At 39.1% G+C, this 18,733-nt stretch overlaps 1 protein-coding gene across 13 annotated transcripts in view; it reads left to right on the top strand.

Moving 5' to 3' along the window:
- The window catches only part of LOC137135884 (A-type potassium channel modulatory protein KCNIP2), an 84,186-nt gene that overhangs the window by 58,052 nt on the left and 7,401 nt on the right, over positions 1 to 18,733 (top strand). For 3 of the 13 annotated variants that reach the window (XM_067520712.1, XM_067520703.1, XM_067520722.1), the window contains exon 2: positions 13,067 to 13,146. The exons of 5 other annotated variants lie outside the window; for them this stretch is intronic. In XM_067520712.1, coding sequence (XP_067376813.1) covers positions 13,067 to 13,146 — 80 coding nt within the window. Of the gene's footprint in view, positions 1 to 2,576; positions 3,289 to 13,066; positions 13,147 to 15,721; positions 16,352 to 18,733 lie in introns of those variants that run through there. 5 more of the 13 variants (XM_067520653.1, XM_067520663.1, XM_067520634.1 and 2 more) reach the window with 5 other exon arrangements.

Genomic DNA, 18,733 nt, shown 5'->3' with positions numbered 1-18,733 from the left:
GCATTGTCCTTCCTTGTGAAATTAAACCTTTATAGAGTTAACCTTGCCTACTTTGACCATAGAAGTGTAAATATGTGCTTCTCTTTTTTGGAAAGTTAATTTCAAGTAGAGGAGAGAGTTTGGAAGGAGAATAGTGAAGGAGTAGAGGACACATCTGCAGGTCCACTTTTTTTTGTGGCAGCCAGAATAAGGTGAAAGAAGAGATGCTGGAGTGTAATAAACAATAGAGGCCGCTGTGCTTTGGAGATCACTTCACAGAGGAATCTGACCTTAGTCACTTGTTCTCTTCAATTTGTCCTTCCTTTGTTCCTTCGTGTTCTGTTTCTGTGTCTCTTTTCTTGTTCTAATCACTCTCCCCTGCCACCATGTCTCATGGAACAATCTGCCCCCCTTCATCTTCTCTCAGTTCACCCCTGCAAACAACAACTTTTTAATAAAGAGGTTGTCAGAGAAATTATTTTTAACAATTCATACATAGCTTTGCCTTTGGCTTCTTCTCGCTCTGCCTCTTTTTAGATTGTATGGTTCAGTTTTTCTTTGTTTAGATGGTCTCAGCTTCAGTCTAACCACTACATTATACATTACTGCCATAGAGTGAGGAGAAAAAAACTGCTGTGGTCTAGTGTTTGTTTGCCTTCGTATATGAGAAGAGTGACGTCACCTAAGATTGAATTTCCCGTTACATTGCCTGCCTTGTGTGTGAATTTCCCGTTACATTGCCTGCCTTGTGTGTGTGAAGATGATGTGTACATATGTGTTTGTGTGAATGCGTTTGAGTTGACCCACATGGTCCTCTGTGACAGACACCTCCATAATGAGGTATGCTGCTGTATAGCCCAGGAACAGGAATGTCAACAAAGAGAAACAACAGCAGAGGTAGATGCAGACACCGAACATTTGTCAAACCCCTTCAGTCATACCCTCAACATTTCTTCTCTCCAAAGAATAAGGCAAGATACGCAGTGGGAGAAAATAAGACATACCTTTTTCCGATTCTGTTATTTTTGTAGCATAAGGCAAAGTGATACCCTCACTGGGAGCCGTGCTGGGAGGGGCAGTACATCAGATGGTGGCTGCACAGTAGCAGCCTATACTGATGTGATTGTGGCTGTATTTGAGTAAGCTGCTGTAAGAAACTCTTGAAACCTGGAATAAACAATGAGTTTAAGCACAAAGCCACAGGTTCTCTGCCTTATTGTATGTCAGCTAACTAGATACTGGTGAAAACTCAATAAAGGAAATCCTTACTTTATTATCAGGAAGTAAAGTTGTATTTGTATCAAAGATTATCACTTTGCCTTCTTTTGAAATTAGCAATTTCAGTTACAAAATAAACTGCTAAAGGAAAGTTAGACAATTTTGGAGTGGAAAGAAGGATCTTTTTACTTTGTTGATTGTGTCATACCCAGTTTTTATTTATTCCTAAATAAATCTTACATGTCTCACGCACGATTTACTCTTAAAAACATGATAATAAACATGATAATGAAACAGATAACTTTATAACCCATCCAATAAATTACAATGAGACATTTTGTCATATTAGGAGGACAACAACACAGTTGATTGTAGGTCAGAATAGCAACTAGTTTCAGAATATATCTACTTGCTAATAGGGACAATAATGTATGGCAAAAAAAATTTAATCCAAGAAATTTTTAAAACGATCTTTTCTATGTACATCAAGTGCGTACACACACTCTACTTTTAACCTTGCATTGTGGGACACTTTATGTCCACTGTATATTAATGATCCTTAAGCATACAGATAACACTACAGAAAAGCAAACATAATTGATGGTGAACAAAGACACAGCCCAACAGCCCTACAGCATCAAAGACATTTATGATGTGTATGATGGATGCCACAGTAATAAAGATCAAATGCATCAAATTATTTTCAAATGAACAATGTTTGTATTTGCCTTTCAGTATTAGGAAACTTTTATGGAAGTAATAATGAAGTTGTTAAACTTATCTTTGTCTTACTTGCTCCTGCTGTAACTGTTAAGTCCAATTTGACCGTTACTTTCAAGACAGATGTTGAGCTCAAGCGCAATTACATCCACATCAACAGCTATTTAAAATGAATGCATTTAGCCTTTATCTTTGTTCTCATCTCTGATGTTTGTCTCCCACATTTACCATTTTCTGTACCAAAGCCAAAAATCCATTGGGCTCTGATAGGAACACATTTAAAAAGTTAATGAGGCATTGCATCGACCAGCGGGCGTATGAGCTACAAAACAGACGCAGTGCTTTTCATACAGTGAATACACACATTTGAGATTGGACTTGAATTCAAATGAACATAAATATATTTTCTTTCCATTAGTTAAATCAGGCTTTAAACTGGCTCGTCCAGTTACCAAGGAAACCACATTAGGCAAATCATTGAAGGTAATGCCACTGGAAAGAGAGGGCATACCTCAACTCTCTCACTCCCACAAACAATCTGGCTCACTATGTGTGTGTTTCTGTGCGTGTGTGTTTGGCCCACTCTTTCTCTCAGTTAGTCTTTCTCCCTCTCTCTCTTATTTTCTATGCCATCTCCCTCTCTCTCTATCCCCCCCCCCACCCCTCTCTTTTCTGCTTCGTCTCCCTCACTCACTCCCTCTTTTCCCCTCACAACACTCGCTTCCTGACAAGCATTGCCAAAGGACTAGCAGACGCAGCTCATCCCAAGGATCTATCACTCGACAAGGGCCAGGAAGAACAGAGAGTGAGAGCGAGACAGAGAGAGAGAGAGTAAGAGAGAAAGAGAGAGAGGAAATTAAACGACAAGAACTCTTAAAACTTTAACCCAGGTGCTGTAAGAGTCTGGCGCTGTGTTACAGCCTGTAGCTCCATCAGTATGGCCTCCAACATGGGATAAGAAGAATTTAACTAAAGGCCGATTTTGGGTGAGAGAAGAGAAACATCCATCAAGCCAAGCCATTGGCCACTTAATGTTTTTTTCTCTTCATTTTAACTGAAGGATTTTTTGATCATCAGTCTCAGTCTAGGTACTGTATTAGTCTGTACTAGCCAATCGTAAAGTTGGCAGAAGACACAAGTCAGGTAAATTGTAAAGGTAGGGTCCAGTTGAACAGGTCCGGTATAACTGGCCAGACTCAGTCCGCCCCAGCCTAACCTGGCTTGGCAACGCATTGCTGTGCGATGACAGACAGAGGTCTCTCAAGATGTTGAGTCTGGATGGCTTGGAGGTGATTGCTGTGCTGGTGGTCATGGGTCTTTTCATCAAAGTCCTGGAACAGTTTGGGATGTTCGAACCAGTTGGTGGTGAAGGTAATGGATTTATTTCCCCTTTTTTTCTGAGAATTGTTTGTTTATTAACGGGACAGTTACACTACAGTAAAAACTAAGCTTGGAGATTTAAAGATGGTACAAGTGTGTGTTTGCATGAACTCACACTTTCCTTTGCTAAATGTGTCTGGTCCTGAGTGGGCTGCAGTCCTGTATTAAGGTTTAGGTTTCCACTGTGGGCCATGCAACACCCACTCTCTCTCTCTCTGTCTCTTTTTATCCCCCTTACTGCCTATTTCTCTCCCTCTCTCTCTCTCTCTCTCTCTCTCTCTCTCTCTCTCACACACACACACACACAGGCACACAGGCACACACACACACACACATATATATATATATATATATATATATATATATATATATATAAACAGTAACTTTAGCTGTGTGGCAGGCCTCCCTCTGCCCCTGGGGTGTGTGCTTTTACCCTTTGATCAATAACACAATGGACAGAGTGGGTCTGAGTGCTGTGTAGAGGCACTTGTCTCAGTGAGGGAATGTTAGTTGTACTCTCAATACTCTCATTAGCCTGTAGCTTTACTATAAAGCTGTATCAAGAAGAAATACTTTTTAATTCTTTGCTGTAGATGATACATTAATATGTTTTTTGTTGGGACAGGCTGAAGTGATAAAAAAATAATAGTTTAAGTAAATTATTTATTTCACCTTGGTACTATCCAAAAGAAACTTTCATTGATTTGTATTAAATGAATACTAAATCACGTAGAAGGTAAATCCACCCATGTCACACTTGCATCATTTTAAATAGTGCTTGCATTTTAAAAAAGGGCCTTTTCCTTCTATGATTCACACAGATGTGTTGTTTGCCTTGAATTATGTGGATGAGCTGTGTTTTGTTCCTGTTCAGTCTGCTTTACCTATACACTTGTTTGTCTCTTCTCTATAACTGGTAACAGGTAAGATAGAAGTCTTATAAGTGATACTCTGACAGAGTCTAAAGTTTCCTACTCGTGACAAGAATCTGTGGTGATGCTCTTCTGCTGTCATTTTGAGTTACAGACAGATGTGGTTTGTTCAGCTACATAAACACAACAGAGATTAATAAGTTTCTCTGGTACTGGAAATTCTTGTGGATGCTGCAGTTTAAGAGACACCTTCCATCTCTGATGCACCCATTGGACTGTACCCAGTAGTCAAGGTGTGCCAACAGCCCTGTCATCTCAACAAAATTTCTCTTGGAAACCTATGTTCTATGCTACCGCACTACTAGACACACACACACACACTGGAGGCTTCATTTATACTATCATTATACTCTGGACATCAGTCTTCAGCATATTTTGACCATGTTTTATGGAAAATGGCAGAGTTAATAAGTGTATATGTACGTGTGTGCCAACTCCCCTGTGAGTACTTAAGCTAATGAGTTTTCTCTTTAATGGAAGAACTTAGTCTAGATTGAAGAATCACTGTATTACTCAGACTATCTGCACAATCATGTGCTCTCTATAGGGTTTAAAGTGCACACTCCATATAAGGGTGTGAGATATTTATACACACTACATGACTCCTTTTATGTGTGCACTATGTTTGTGTGATGCTCTATATACCATACATTTACAATATATGGGATGTGATTATGTGACCGGTTAGTCAATTTTGCCCTTTGTGTTCATGCACACATCAGATTCAGCTTTATTCGAAGTCATTAGTAATCTGTCTCCCCTCTCTTGTTGAGCCTGTTTCACTCTAATATTAGACACATAAGCTTTCGCTTTGCTGATCTTTCTGCTATAATAGGACACTTTTGTGTTGGCCACTTGTGTAGTGATGCTTCATTTACTTCTGTATCTGGAATGGTAGCAGTTGATGTTTACTTACTGGTTTTTTGCACTTTTGTCACATTCTTTCGAAAAAATAACACACTTTTTTAAAGTTTCCAGTGGCAATTTATATGTGTATCTCTTCTTTTAGAGAAATCGACCTTCAACCAAGGGAAGGTCAGAAAAAAGGAATAAAATATTAATTGGGGTTGATTCACCCTCTCTTCACCCTCCTGCCAGACTGAATCGGTTTTCAGTGAGGCAGAGTGAGGAAAGCAAAATAAAGAGACTGTGTGGCTCCCACCACTTTAATGAGTTCTGCTGCTGACCTTACCATTACCACAAATATACACAACACTGCAGTCACATAATATTTTTGTTTACCAAGAGAGAGTTAAGATGGAGAAAAACTGGAAGCGTGTGATGGAGGATGCCCACAGTATTTGTGTGGTGCCCTCTGGTCTGGAAGTTTACAAGCCTCTGATAGATTTAAGGCTAATGGCTAATGGTCGGGGTGTGTTCTTTAGAAGTTTATGAGGTGGAAATTAAAGAGTTGGACAATGGGATGTTCTGGCTTGAGCTGAATGGCAGTGTGCCTGGGTAAAGAGTTTTTAATGACACAGCAGTTTCTTCCATCTTCCTGATGCTCAAAAAACCATTCCCTGAATAGGATTTAACTTACTCAAAATACAGTTGAGTGAAAAATTTGCATCTCCTTGCACTGAAATGGCAAAAAGTGTAAAACAAAGAATGTTTTTATCACAATAATATGAAATGTATTTTCAGCTAGTACAAATGTTCCTACATCATCAGAAGTAATGAAATGGCGCCGAAGTGTATGAAAAGAAAGTTACATGAAAATAATTAATGTTATGATATAAAGTTTGCATCCCCCCTTCATAAACCCTGTAGTTAATTAACTTTAATATGTAAAATCAAGTCTTGTTTTTTTAGAAATGACTGTCAATACTTAATTCTTTATGAATGACACCAGGTGTGTTATCTCCAGCTGGCACTTGCAAGTGGGTAGATCTCCAAGAGCAGTCTCAAACAGTTCACTCAGGGCAACAAAACATGGGATCATGAAAATAGCTTCAAGTAGCTATCCATCCATGGTCTGTAACTGCCTATTCTGTTTAAGGTCACTGAGGTCTGGAGCCTATCCTATCTGTCATATGGCAAGCGGCAGTTTGCCAGTCTGTGTCAGGAGGAAACCCACGCAAGCACCGGGAGAACGTGCACAGAAAGGCCACAGCCGGCCGGGGGTTCAAACCAGGGACCTTTTAGCCGTGGGGTGGTAGTGTTAAACATTCCACCACTGTTCTACCTGCTTTAAGAAGACCATGAAATGAAATTGGTAAACCTTGATAAAGCTGGAGAGGAATACTCTATAAAGATATTTCAAAAATTTAGAAATACTGTACCAGTTCCAACTGTGAAGAATATAACCCAGAAATGGAAAAGGAGCATGTGAACAAACTAAATGAGTTTTGGAATATGTGGTCTGCTCAGACCAAAGTTGAATTATTAGGTCATAATTCACACAAGTATATGTGGCAAGAAAAAAGCTGCCATTCCCACAGTTAAATATGGTGAAGGCTTGCTGATGTTTTGGGTGTGTATGTCTGCTGAACATGGCAGACAGCCAAGCTGTCTGATAGACTTGGAACAATTTTGGCATGGAGAATGGGCAAAAATTACACCTGAAAGGATATAAACGCTGCTCAGAGGGTACCAAAAGAGGTTGGAGGACGTTCAAAAGGCCAAGACAGGATATACAAAATATTAGAAAACATTTCATAGAGGGAAATGTGATTTTGTGTAGATTTTCTTCTAATCATATCAAACAATGGTGGATGAAGTACTCAAAAACTGTACTTAAATAAAAAATGTACTCTGGTACAAGTACCTGACAGTAACAGCCTAACTAACAGCACCATAATTCCAATTAAAAAATACTGATACAATCGCTAATAAAATGTCAGGAAAGCTGAATATGAGTTCAGGACGTACAGAATTAAAGAGCCACAGTGATCCTTTAACAAATGTGAGTGTAGATGTATGTGGTTATCTTGGAGCATTATTTTGTTAATGCGCACGATGGCATATGGCTGCCTTCCTTCAGAAGGAGAGGAGAACAAAGAATTGCTCAGTCAATCATTTATATTAATGTATGAATCAGCAGGGACCACTCTGTCACAGGTCTGTCACTCCCCCTTTCTGTGGGCATGGCACTGAGAGAATGAGGTAGGCAACGCCAAGTTCAAGTTAAGGAAACGTTTGAATCGCTGGTCGATAAATTGTTTTAGCAACTTTGAATTTCGCATCACATTCAATGATCCCAATTTAAAGGCACATTTTACAATTAATTCAGTAGCTTTATGTCTAAAAAAGGCCATTTGTCCAGGGTTTTCGATTTAGCTGTGTGTGCTCCTGAATGCAGATCTCGATAGACAGTCCAAACTCACAACACATCAACGAGTAAAATTACTGAACACCAACTCACTTTGAGTGCTCTCACAACAGGCTCCGACTCCTCCACATTTAAACAGACCCAGATTACCTCACATCTTAACAAGCCTACTCTCAACCTCTCCCGTATGGAAAATTATAAGCCTGCCTCTTTTCTTAAATTTCTGACCAAACCTTTGAGCAGTTTTTGATCAAATCTCAGATTTTCTTTCTCCAAACAACAGCCTTGCTGTCAAACAGTCTGGCTTCAGGAGTGGTCATTCTACAGAAATGGCTCCTGAAGGTTGGGGAATCCCTGGAGGTTGCAAAAACTGCAACTTGGTCTTCAGTCTCACTCTAATTATCTGCAGCCTCACTGTGAATAACCGGATCCTTCTGTCTGTGCTCATCTCTGGTACAGCTCTGGCCTGAGTCAGGTCTTATCCATCTGGACAAACTGTCAAAGTATTTTGGCAGGGGCTACTTTCTAACTTTCACTGCCTGTTCACTAGAGATGTTCACAAGTCACTTTTTGCAAGTCAAGTCTCAAGTCTCTTTTGTTGTTATGAGCTTCCTTTGCCATCTGAACTGCTTAGAACACTGCATCTAAGGAATTCAAAGCTTTTACTGTATTATCATACCTCCCTTATTTACTAGCATAAAGTATTAACATTGATTTCTGGCTTTTGAGTTTATAACTGTTTTTAACAAAATACTTGGATATAAAGAAAAGTCCTGAATTGTTAGCCTACTATTTTTAAATAGTAGGCTTAAATAAAGTACTCAATGGAGAAAAAATGTCCCCTGCAGTGCACATTAAATGAAATACAAAAAAACTTCTTGTCATAGCGCTTTAGAGTTTTCTTCTTGACTTGGATTTTTTGCTCACTTTGTACCTCGCTTGTAAGTCACTTTGGATAAAAGCATCTGCCAAATGAATAAATGTAAATGTGATATGATTTTCATAAATATACTATATGTTTCTTTTTATACACCTGTTGACCAACAATAAAACATTTGTACTACCTGAGTGTGCATTAAGCATAATGTTTTGAAAAAAAATTACTCTTTACTTTTTTGCCATTTCAACAAAAGTGGATGCAAACATTTTTACTCAACTGTACAAACTTTTTTGCCAGTAACAGATAATTTTTTTATTCTCTACCACTTTTTCCTGTCACTAACATATACTTCTTCCAGTCTCTCAGTTAATAAGCAGCTGCTTAGAAACTCTAGGTTACTTCTTGCATGAATAGGGTGGCATCTTGCCATATGCACTCAAGTCTCTTGAAGCATTTGATTTTGGAAAGTGAACTGGCACCAGGATTGATTAGGTTCTGAGCCCTTTGATACAACAATGTCTCTCCTTTCTTTCGTATTAACTCATACATGATTTAGCAGCAGGATGGAAGCGACATGCCCAACAAAGCTGTTTACATAATGTTTAACTGTGCCCCTCAGTTTGGTGCAAGTCAGGTCACTGGAAATTGGAAATTAAAGTATGATTCTTGTAACATGTGATTCTTGTGAGTTGGCATAAAGATTGGTTCAGAGTGCTGTGAACGAGCCAAGGAATAAGCTACCGAATTGGGTCACACATTATTGAAATGTATTTTATATACATTTGTATTTACTTTAGTGGTATAATGATGGTATTGTCCGTCAGTTATTCACATTTTTGTTCCACACTGAAATATCTTGGAAACAATTCCGTGAATTATAATACTTTAATTTCACCTGACCTCACTGCTGCCTTTGTCAGGTCAGAATTAAAAATGTTCTAAATACTATATCTGTGACATTACCTACATTTTTATTAACCTCAGCTTTTAGCATGCTAACACACTAAACTATGACAGTGAACATCAGCATGGTTTTGTGTGTGTTAGTATGCTGATGTTAGCATTTAACTTAAAGAACCACTGTGGCTCAGTACTTTACATGCTCAAATCTTCAGCTCAATTTTTGGGAGCTAAGGAGTATGGTTTGTCATTGACTGTCCTCGCAGCTATAGAAAACACACACACACACACACACACACATACATGTCACTGTGTGTGTGTGTGTGTGTGTGAGGGAGGGAGACAGTATGACAGAGAGGTATAAGTGCAGGTAAATTGCTTAGCGGTCAGCAGAGGCCCCATTTGTGTCCAAGCACACATACTCACAGAGACACGTCCATCTACTGTTATTGTAATTGCCCTTCAACAGATAGTCAAGCTAATGGAGAATGCTGTGTGTGTGTGTGAGTGTGTGTGTGTGTGTGTGTGTGTGTGTGTGTGTGTAGTCCACTTAGAATGTCCTACAACACTTTATAGACTCTGTAGGGGTCTGAGGAGGACATAGCTGTCAAATCTAATGCTATTTTATATACTTACAGTCACTTATAGTAATTTGTTGACCTTAAAATATCAAGTTTTTTACAATAATGAATTGTAACATGTTTTTCAGTTGCTACCCAAGCCCAAGAAGTTGTGATTCAATACTGTGGGGAAAGTTGAAACAAGGACAGGTACTCTGGTCTCTATCAGTGGTTTGGACAACAAGTATCCTGCTTGTGGCAAACTTTATAAACTGGAATGAAACTGCAGTGAGTGGAGAAGAGATTGTCCTTGTCGTCCTTGTCTAAGGCTCTTTCTCTCTCTGCCTCTCTGATAGCTCTCCAGCTAGAAGATGAGCCTGGGACACAGAAGGATCAGACAGGGGATATTTAATACCCAAACCCTCTCTATCCCCCACATCCCTCTCCCCCTGCTTCCTCCCCCTGTCTCTTTTGCAGTTTGTCTGTCTCTGTGCCTCTTCTGTCACTGTTTGCTGTCTTTTTTACTCTGGCTTGCCTTTCCTCTATTTGAATATAGCAGTCTCGTATCTGTGTGTGCATGTGTGTGTACACACACAGTGAGATTGTGTTAGTATGGCATGTGCTCTGTGGATAAAACAACAGAAGCTGTTGATATTCTGTTACTCTTCATGTAATACACGTCTTAATACACCTACATTCTCAGTTACTTGCTCAAGATGATGAATGAAAATATGCCTAAAGTGGTGTTCTATGTGGTCCCCCCCCCAACACACACACACACACACACAATATCTACTCTCCATTTTTCTCTAGCTCTCTCACTCACGGCATGCAAGCCTTGCAGCAGGATTCACCAGGCTAAACCACTGTTGAGCACACAGTGGCTTTTTTCACACCATATTACAACGAAGTCTACAGGCTGTCAAGCTGCTATTGATTTAACTGCTAATTTGATCTTTACTCGTGACTGGATTCCAGCAAACATTTGGGATAATATTTATGTGTGCTGCTAGATGCTGATTGAGTTTTACCCTAAGTCCAATGTTTCATTGTTGTTTGTTTGGCTGGAAATGGTGTTAAAGTTTGCTCTGTAATACAGTTACTGTGACAGTAATTTCCCCTTAAGATTTGATGTCATGGTCTTTATAATAACAATTTTTCAACAATGGAAACTAAACCTTCTGAGAGCTGTGATTCAAACCCTGTTAGCTGCTATAATTTCTTTTTTCTGTGGTATCGATCCATCCAGGATGTTTACCTGATTTAGTTCCTGGCAGGAAACAGCAGAGTAAAGTGTTTATGATTTGATGGAAATAAGTTTAAAGGATTGTTGGGAGCGATGTAAACCCAGTTAAGATTGACTTCCACTTCCACTCAAAAAACACAAGATACATTTTAAAAAGCATGGATGCAGGTGAGCTTTGCAGCAAACAGCTTTAATGTTGTATTTAATGCTAGTTTAGTTTTGCTCTAAAACTTTATCACAAAAGCAAACATTAGAGTTATTGTGTGAATGTGTGTCGTGGAATTAGGTAACAGAGAATAGCTTGAACAGCACTGTGATGCTGCCCTCTGCAGGTGTAAAAGTTAAATGCTGCATCATATGTTTGTAAAGGTCATTACTTTTTAAGAATACTAAAGCAAACATAAATAAGCTTTCACCATAATGCTATTAGTTGACTATATATCTGTGTGCTGATATGTATAATCAGCTGTTTATTTTTTTTACTAAAAGTAAACTTCACAATCAATAATTTATTTATTAAACGCGAAGGTCAACTATTTTGATTAGTAGAATGGTTTATTACAGTTACAATTACAGTTGTAAATGGTTTATAATTTTCCAGTAATAACACATCTGGCCCTTGTTTATTTCTCCCGTTCATGTCAGAAACTTTTTTTTGTTCTCATAACATAAACATGCATGTGTTCCAACAGGACTCCAAATTTCAGTATACATGATGTTTGATGTTCGACATAAATAATCCATCATGGCTTGTTTTCTCTGATCCCACCGTCGCATCTGATTGTGTGCAATCAAAAACTGCTCATTAGCGGCTCACTGTAGTTTATGCTAAAAGGACGCTGTCTCTGTAGAATGAATCTGTTTTTGTCCCTCATTGCAGTATTAAAAATATCCTCTAAAGCTAATGATCTATGCAAATGGTTCTCTTCTTTCACTTATTTAATTGGAAACACACTAGCCAATTTTGAGCACCATTTGTCAGTGACCTTCTCTGTGGCTCCTTTACACTGTGACACACACACACATACACACACACACACACACACTTAGACTCTCTCTTAGACATTTTAATCAGTTTTGAGAGGAATAATTGCCCAGGTAGACGCCTAAATATGGAGGTATTTCAATTACACTGTGTGTCTGGCTTCAGGCAAAATATGCCTCACAGAGACTAATCAACTCAGACTGATTAATCTAACGTTTTATTACAATCTGAGAGTGTGTACGCATGTGTGTGTGTGTATGTTGGTGTGTGTGTTCACGTGTGTGTGTGTGTGTGTGTGTGTGTGTGTGTGTGTGTGTGTGTGTGTGTGTGTGTGTGTGTGTGTGTGTGTGTGTGTCTGTGTGTAGCATTCAGGGAAGCGAATGTGCATCATTATATAAAGACCGGGGCAACTCTAATGACAGATTACAGTTCTCACAGTGACAGAAAACATTTTAGTCTAAAATAAGATCCTGTGGTTCATCTGTCATTTATGTATACTAAAGGAAAGTTGCTGCCCTTATAAAACCTTTTGAGGCAATAAGTAGAGTTCAGAGGGGAAGAAGAAACAATCATAATTGGCCTGACAATTATATCATACACACTCGCAGGGACACATGCACGTGCACAAACAGACACACGCACACACACAAACACACACAGAGTATCCAGCCAAATGCTGCAACACTCAGCTGTTGGACACAGACTGTACAGAGCTTGTAGCTTGTCTTATTAGCCTTTAACTGACATCTGTTACACCAAGTCTTGCTTGCAGTTATGGATGTGTTTGTTTTGTTTACTTAACTTACATATAGAGCAGTGTCAAAAGATTTGGTGATTAGCAGATCAAAAGCACCTATTGTTAGCCCTAAATATGACTGGAGCCATGACTCTAGGAATTTCTGTTCCTGGCTACTGGTTGGATTTTGTATGAAACAATGCATGTTTATGAAAAACTCATCCTAATGACTTGTCCAAACCCTTGTCTATTCCATTAGTGCCACCATGGGGTTTGCATAGGTGTTTCTGGCTGAAATGTCTTCTCGGTTACTGGATGGATTGCCACGAATTACCAAAAGTAGGTCAGAATTTGACTATGCACATCTCTAAATCATGAACAAATACCAGAAAATCTAAACAAACTCCTGCACTTATTCTTGCTAATGGGCAAATGGTAGTATGAAATTTGGTCATATTCTCTTTGAAGCAAGTGACATACAATCACGGAAATGCTGTTGAATCTACTTCAGACAACTTTTAAAAAAAGCTTCTCAGCCAAATTTAGGCCACCTCAGTTTTACAAAAGACTAAAAGTCTTGACATCTTTTGACCTGCAAATCACCAAATCAGCGCATGCAGGGATACAATCAGCGCAACAGTAAAGTAAACTAAAATTTATGTTACCATTATTAGAAGCAACCGCAACAACAGGAAGAAGTTCAAATGTCAGTGCCTTACAATAGTCCTGCAATCACAGACCTGTCATGTTTGAGCAAAGATTTAGGAAAGAAGCAAAGTTAAAGGTGAAATTTTTTTGTTTATATGCAATAAACTGATCTTACACCTGTGTCTTAGTACATGACAGATGTCATCATGCTTTCTGTAAGTGATAATGACAAGTAGGTGTGACCAGCCTTAATCTCTCAGGCTTTCATCCTTGATTTGACTCGACTGCAGACTATGTTTGAGAATTTACTGGCCCAAATACGTCACAGTATTTAGGAATTTGTGTAGCCCGTTCAATTAATCATGCCCATAAATGTATGCAAAGTATACAGTAGGAGACTAATACACTGCTTTATTAAAATTGTAAATCTCTACAGACTATCAGTTTATATATCTGTATATAAATTACATTTAATGACCATTTTTTTGAGTTAATTTGTCTTTTGTGTTCTCAACCTATAGGTGCTATAGCACATTGTCCTTAGAGGCCCTTTTGTAATAATGTCTGATCCCTAACAGGTTGTCCTTACTGTATTTGCAGTGCTTGACAGGCACATTTCATTATCACAATAAATGACAGTGACTGATGGTTGTACACCTTGAGTGAGGCAATTGTTTTCGAGTGACTTTGAACCTAAAATCATGCCGCCACTGCAAACTCATTGCATGCTGTAATGTTGTGTACCAAGGAGCACATGTCTGTTTCTGATTGAGTGGAGGCTATTTAGTCTCACAAGACATTTTGGAAGATGTGTGCTCCCCGTGGCTCCGTGGCTACACTATAGCTCTGGGTCACATTTTAACTTCAAGAATCATTAATCAACATGACAGATGAGCTCTCAGTACATACAGACAGGCACGCACTTGCACACACACACACACACACGCACGTTGTTTTCATACTGTATGTGTTTGAACAAAACATCAAACTGTAATTAAGTAGACCATTATCATATTATAGACCAACCAGAGATCAGTGTTGGTTTCTCCTGTATAGGAACCCAAAGTGGACATTTTCCATAACTTCAATGGAATATTCGTACTTAAATCTAAATAAATGCAATCATAGTGGTGAAAATGTATTATTGCTACAAGGATTTGCAACTTTTGTTGAGGGCCAAAGACAAAGGGTGCTGTCCTACTGTCTAGCCTGTTAGATCACAACATTCTTACATGTACCTTGGAAGGGAGTTACTAATAATGTGCTTTGTAGTTTCATTTGGAGGTTGTGTTTTACTTTTCTCTAATCTAAACTCTGGATACCTCGCTGCAGGATCAGTGACTTATCAGTCATTTTTATGAAAGGTGAAATAAGTTTATATGTTGTTCGTATGAAAGCTGGTGATGCAACCCTTGGATTTTTAAAATTACTTTGACAAAGAAACTATATTTAATATTCTAATTTCACTTGTGGCCAATACCCAATCCACTTACACTTACTGATAGTGCATAACATCTGGTGAAAATGCTGTATCGTGTAACATCATTTTTGTTCCCTTTTTATAGTTAAAAGGTCAAAAGGGCTTTGTCATATACAGGACCTCAAAAGTATGTCTACTGTATGCTAACTCATTATGGGATGGCTAAAAGAAATTATGTCAACCTAAATGCATAATCCTAATTTTTATTCCAGTTCTTAAGAGACTGCGTCTGTCTGTAGTAGGATGTGTGTGCCAGATGTGACATCGATATATTCCATCCCCACTGAAATATTCCCCTCTGTGCTGAAATGCATATGCAGTACATGTTATTGGCAGATTTTACCTCCAGGCTGATTTGTGTGTGCACGTGTGTTGATCTTATACTCAAGGGAGATTGCCACATCTGTGAGTTTGTCCACAGTAGCCGCTGGGTCAGTTGCTTTGCCTCTCTGTCAACACAGCCTCCTTCCTCTCTCTGTTAGTGTTTTTCTGCTTCTTCATCTCTTAATTTTGTCCTTCATTTCCCCCCGCTGCTTATTTTTGATTCCTCACTTATTTTGGATTCTTAGCTATACCCTTGTTGCCATTATTAACTACTTTAACCATTCCATCTTGCCTCTTGTTCTTTAACTCTCGTCCTCATCTCCTAATTAATTCTTCTCATCTGTCTTTTGCATGCCCCCCCCCCTCCCCCTCTTCCCCCCCTCTTAACTTACAAGTAGTACTCCTTCATCCTTCACCCTCCCTCCATTTCTCATCTTCTTTCCTCCCTTCACTCAGTCCCATCCCTGACCCAATTAAGCACTGGGAGGGACACAGCAGGAGGAGAGTGACGGAGGTAAGACGAGAAAGAGAGGGAGGACAGGCAGAAAGTAGAGAGAGTTTGAGAGTCAGTAGCTAGAAAAGCAGAGAGAGTCAGAAAACAATATCTAGCAACCTGCCAGGACACATACAGTGAATTGTCCGAACTTCACCTGGAACTTAAACAACCTTTGACAGCCTTGAAGGCAGCGGGGGTGGAGCAGCAAGTCGACAGTCCTGCTGCCACGCACTTACCACTCTCGATGAAGAAACGAGGGGAATAACAATCTACCTTCAGTGAAGAAAGCAGGCGGGGACCTGTGCGGAGTTAGCATGGCCAAATACCGGCATATAGAGGGAGACTGAGAGGAGAGATTGAAGAGACAAACACAGTGCATTCCTGGTTGGAGCTGAGCAGAGGGAACGTGGTTGCCCTGGGGCAAGATTAAGCTTTTCTTTAACAGAAGCAGAGAGAGAAAAAGGGGGAAAGGATGCATCTGTTCTTCCAAGACAAGTGGGAGGTGGAGGGGCTGCAGACTGTGGGAATCCTCCTGGTGGTCTGCAGCTCCCTCAAGCTGATGCACTTTCTGGGGCTTATCGACCTTTCCGTGGCAGGTAAGAGACACAGTAAGGAAGCAAAAGAAAGGAACTGAGTAAGAAGTCACAATGATGAATATGGAGAGGGGAGATTGGGAGGTAAACAGTGAGCTGGAAAGGGGAGTGTCCACATGTGTGACTGTTTTTAGGGTTAAACATAACAAATTAGTTTGGCCTAATTTCTTCACCAGCTATCATGTTTGTCACACCTATCTATGTTGTGTGTATGGGGACCAAAACCTGTTTGCATACTCATGTTGTGGGGACATCATCATCACAGAATCATTGAATGTGACTCAGTTTGAATGAAAAGAAAAAAACATCATGCCCAACACACATTTCAATTTAGTAAATAATTTGCTTCTTAAATTGGATTATCCTTAAGTGTAGTGGATTGTATTATATTATTTTATTATATTATTCAATCAATCTAGTAAATTAGATTTAAATTTGAACTTTAAGGATAAGGATGTACACTCCACCAGTCCTCTGGGGGGAGCTTCCCAAAGTTTGAAAAGGTAACTCTGATAGTCATCATGAAAGGGGGTTTGACATGCAACAAAGTCACCAGACTGAAATTGAAACAGCTTTAATTCTTCTATATGATCTGTGTCTTAAAACAAGACCAACAGGGCACCCAGAGGTCATTTTAAGTGAAAGCCTGCATGACAAATGTGAGCTTCTACCTCACAGTGAGGTGCTAGCAAAAAGAATTATGTGACATGTAGAATGCAACATTTTTGAGTTTAAGCCAAATTTGAGGGCCTAAAGTTAGAGCAGATATTGCCCTGGTACATTCTAAGCTTTGTAGTTCAATACTATCCATTCATCCATCCATTATCTGTAGCCCCTTATCCTGTGTAGGGTCATGGGGGTGGAGCCTATCCCAGCATTCAATGAGAGAGAGGCAAAGTACAACCTAGACAGGTTGCCAGTCTATCTCAGGGACAACACAGAGAGACATACATAAGCGCACAATAATTCACATTTACATTGGTGCAATACGAGATAATTTAGTCAGAAGCCAGATAGGAAAATGAGAAGAGATTAGTGATATTTGGCATACTCCCCAGGTCTCTTTTGGACCCATTTGAAACCACAGACACATAAGGAACCGAGTGAACCATAACAATTCTTGTTTGACGCTAATATTAGTGAAAACGCAACCATTTTTCAAAATTGCAGTTGTACTTTTTTCATCACTTGAAGTCAGGATGGTCTGGTAGCCATAGCTGAATAGCTGCACGACCAGTCTGTGTCTGCATGAGCAGTATACTGTATCACTGTGGCTCTAAAGTGTAATATGTTTTCTGCTCTCACTTTGAGGGATTATATGGTTTCTCTCCTTGAGAAACTCCTCAGCTCTCATGATTTTATAAAGGTTGAAGCTCCTTCAAATATTGCTGGATATTGCCAAAAATATGTTGCCATCAAGCTAAAAATAGAGCTGTTTTTTGCTATTTCCTGAGGAGTTGTGATGGTCTGTCAGTGTACCCTGGGGGAAACTATTGAACCCTAATTGCACAGTCACTACAGGGTGTGTAAGAATGTCATTATGCACAACAGCTGAAGAGCACAATTTCCCCCCCACCTGATGAGGAGTAGACAGTTTGTATTTCTCACATAGTTTGGCCAAAATGAAAGAATTTCTGTTGTCAGTGTAAATGCCACTCAGAAATTATTTTAACTTCAAAGGCTGGAAAACAAATTGATCACATCCTATTTCAGGTGCTTGGTAAACATAATAACCTACCTGGGCTATCTTCAACATTATGCTTAGATAGATAGATAGATAGATAGATAGATAGATAGATAGATAGATAGATAGATAGATAGATAGATAGATAGATAGATAGATAGATAGATAGATAGATAGATAGATAGATAGATAGATAGATAGATAGATAGATAGATAGATAGATAGATAGATAGATCCCACTGAGATCAAATATCTGTCTTCCAAGATAGACATCACAACAAGCAATATATTTCACTACAAGCAAAAGACAGGAATACAAAAGACATGGAGAGGGCTTTGACACACGGAGAGAGTAGAAGGTGTCTCGGTACTAAAACAAGCCTATCTAAGCATTGACAGTTTCCAGTAGATTCAGCTTTCATGATTGTTAAAAGTATTTCAAGCTCAGCCTTCCATGTTTATTTATTTATTAATTTTATTTTTTACCTATCTCTACCCAGGCTTTGAGAACATTCAGGACAAAATAAATTTAGTTCTCTGTTACTCAGAAGCAAAATGCATATCTAAAACAAAACTAAACCAGGTTATAAATGTTACTTTAAAACATTTATTTCACTAGTACATACTTGTAAATGTTGTATGAGAGACGTTACAAACTTTGGATACACCCTTTACATATACCTTAGGCAGTAGTGGCAAAT

Source organism: Channa argus, chromosome 1, assembly GCF_033026475.1.
Source record: "Channa argus isolate prfri chromosome 1, Channa argus male v1.0, whole genome shotgun sequence".
Taxonomy (NCBI): domain Eukaryota; kingdom Metazoa; phylum Chordata; class Actinopteri; order Anabantiformes; family Channidae; genus Channa; species Channa argus.
Note: the sequence above shows the minus strand (reverse complement) of the source record. Positions and strands in the feature narration are given on the sequence as shown.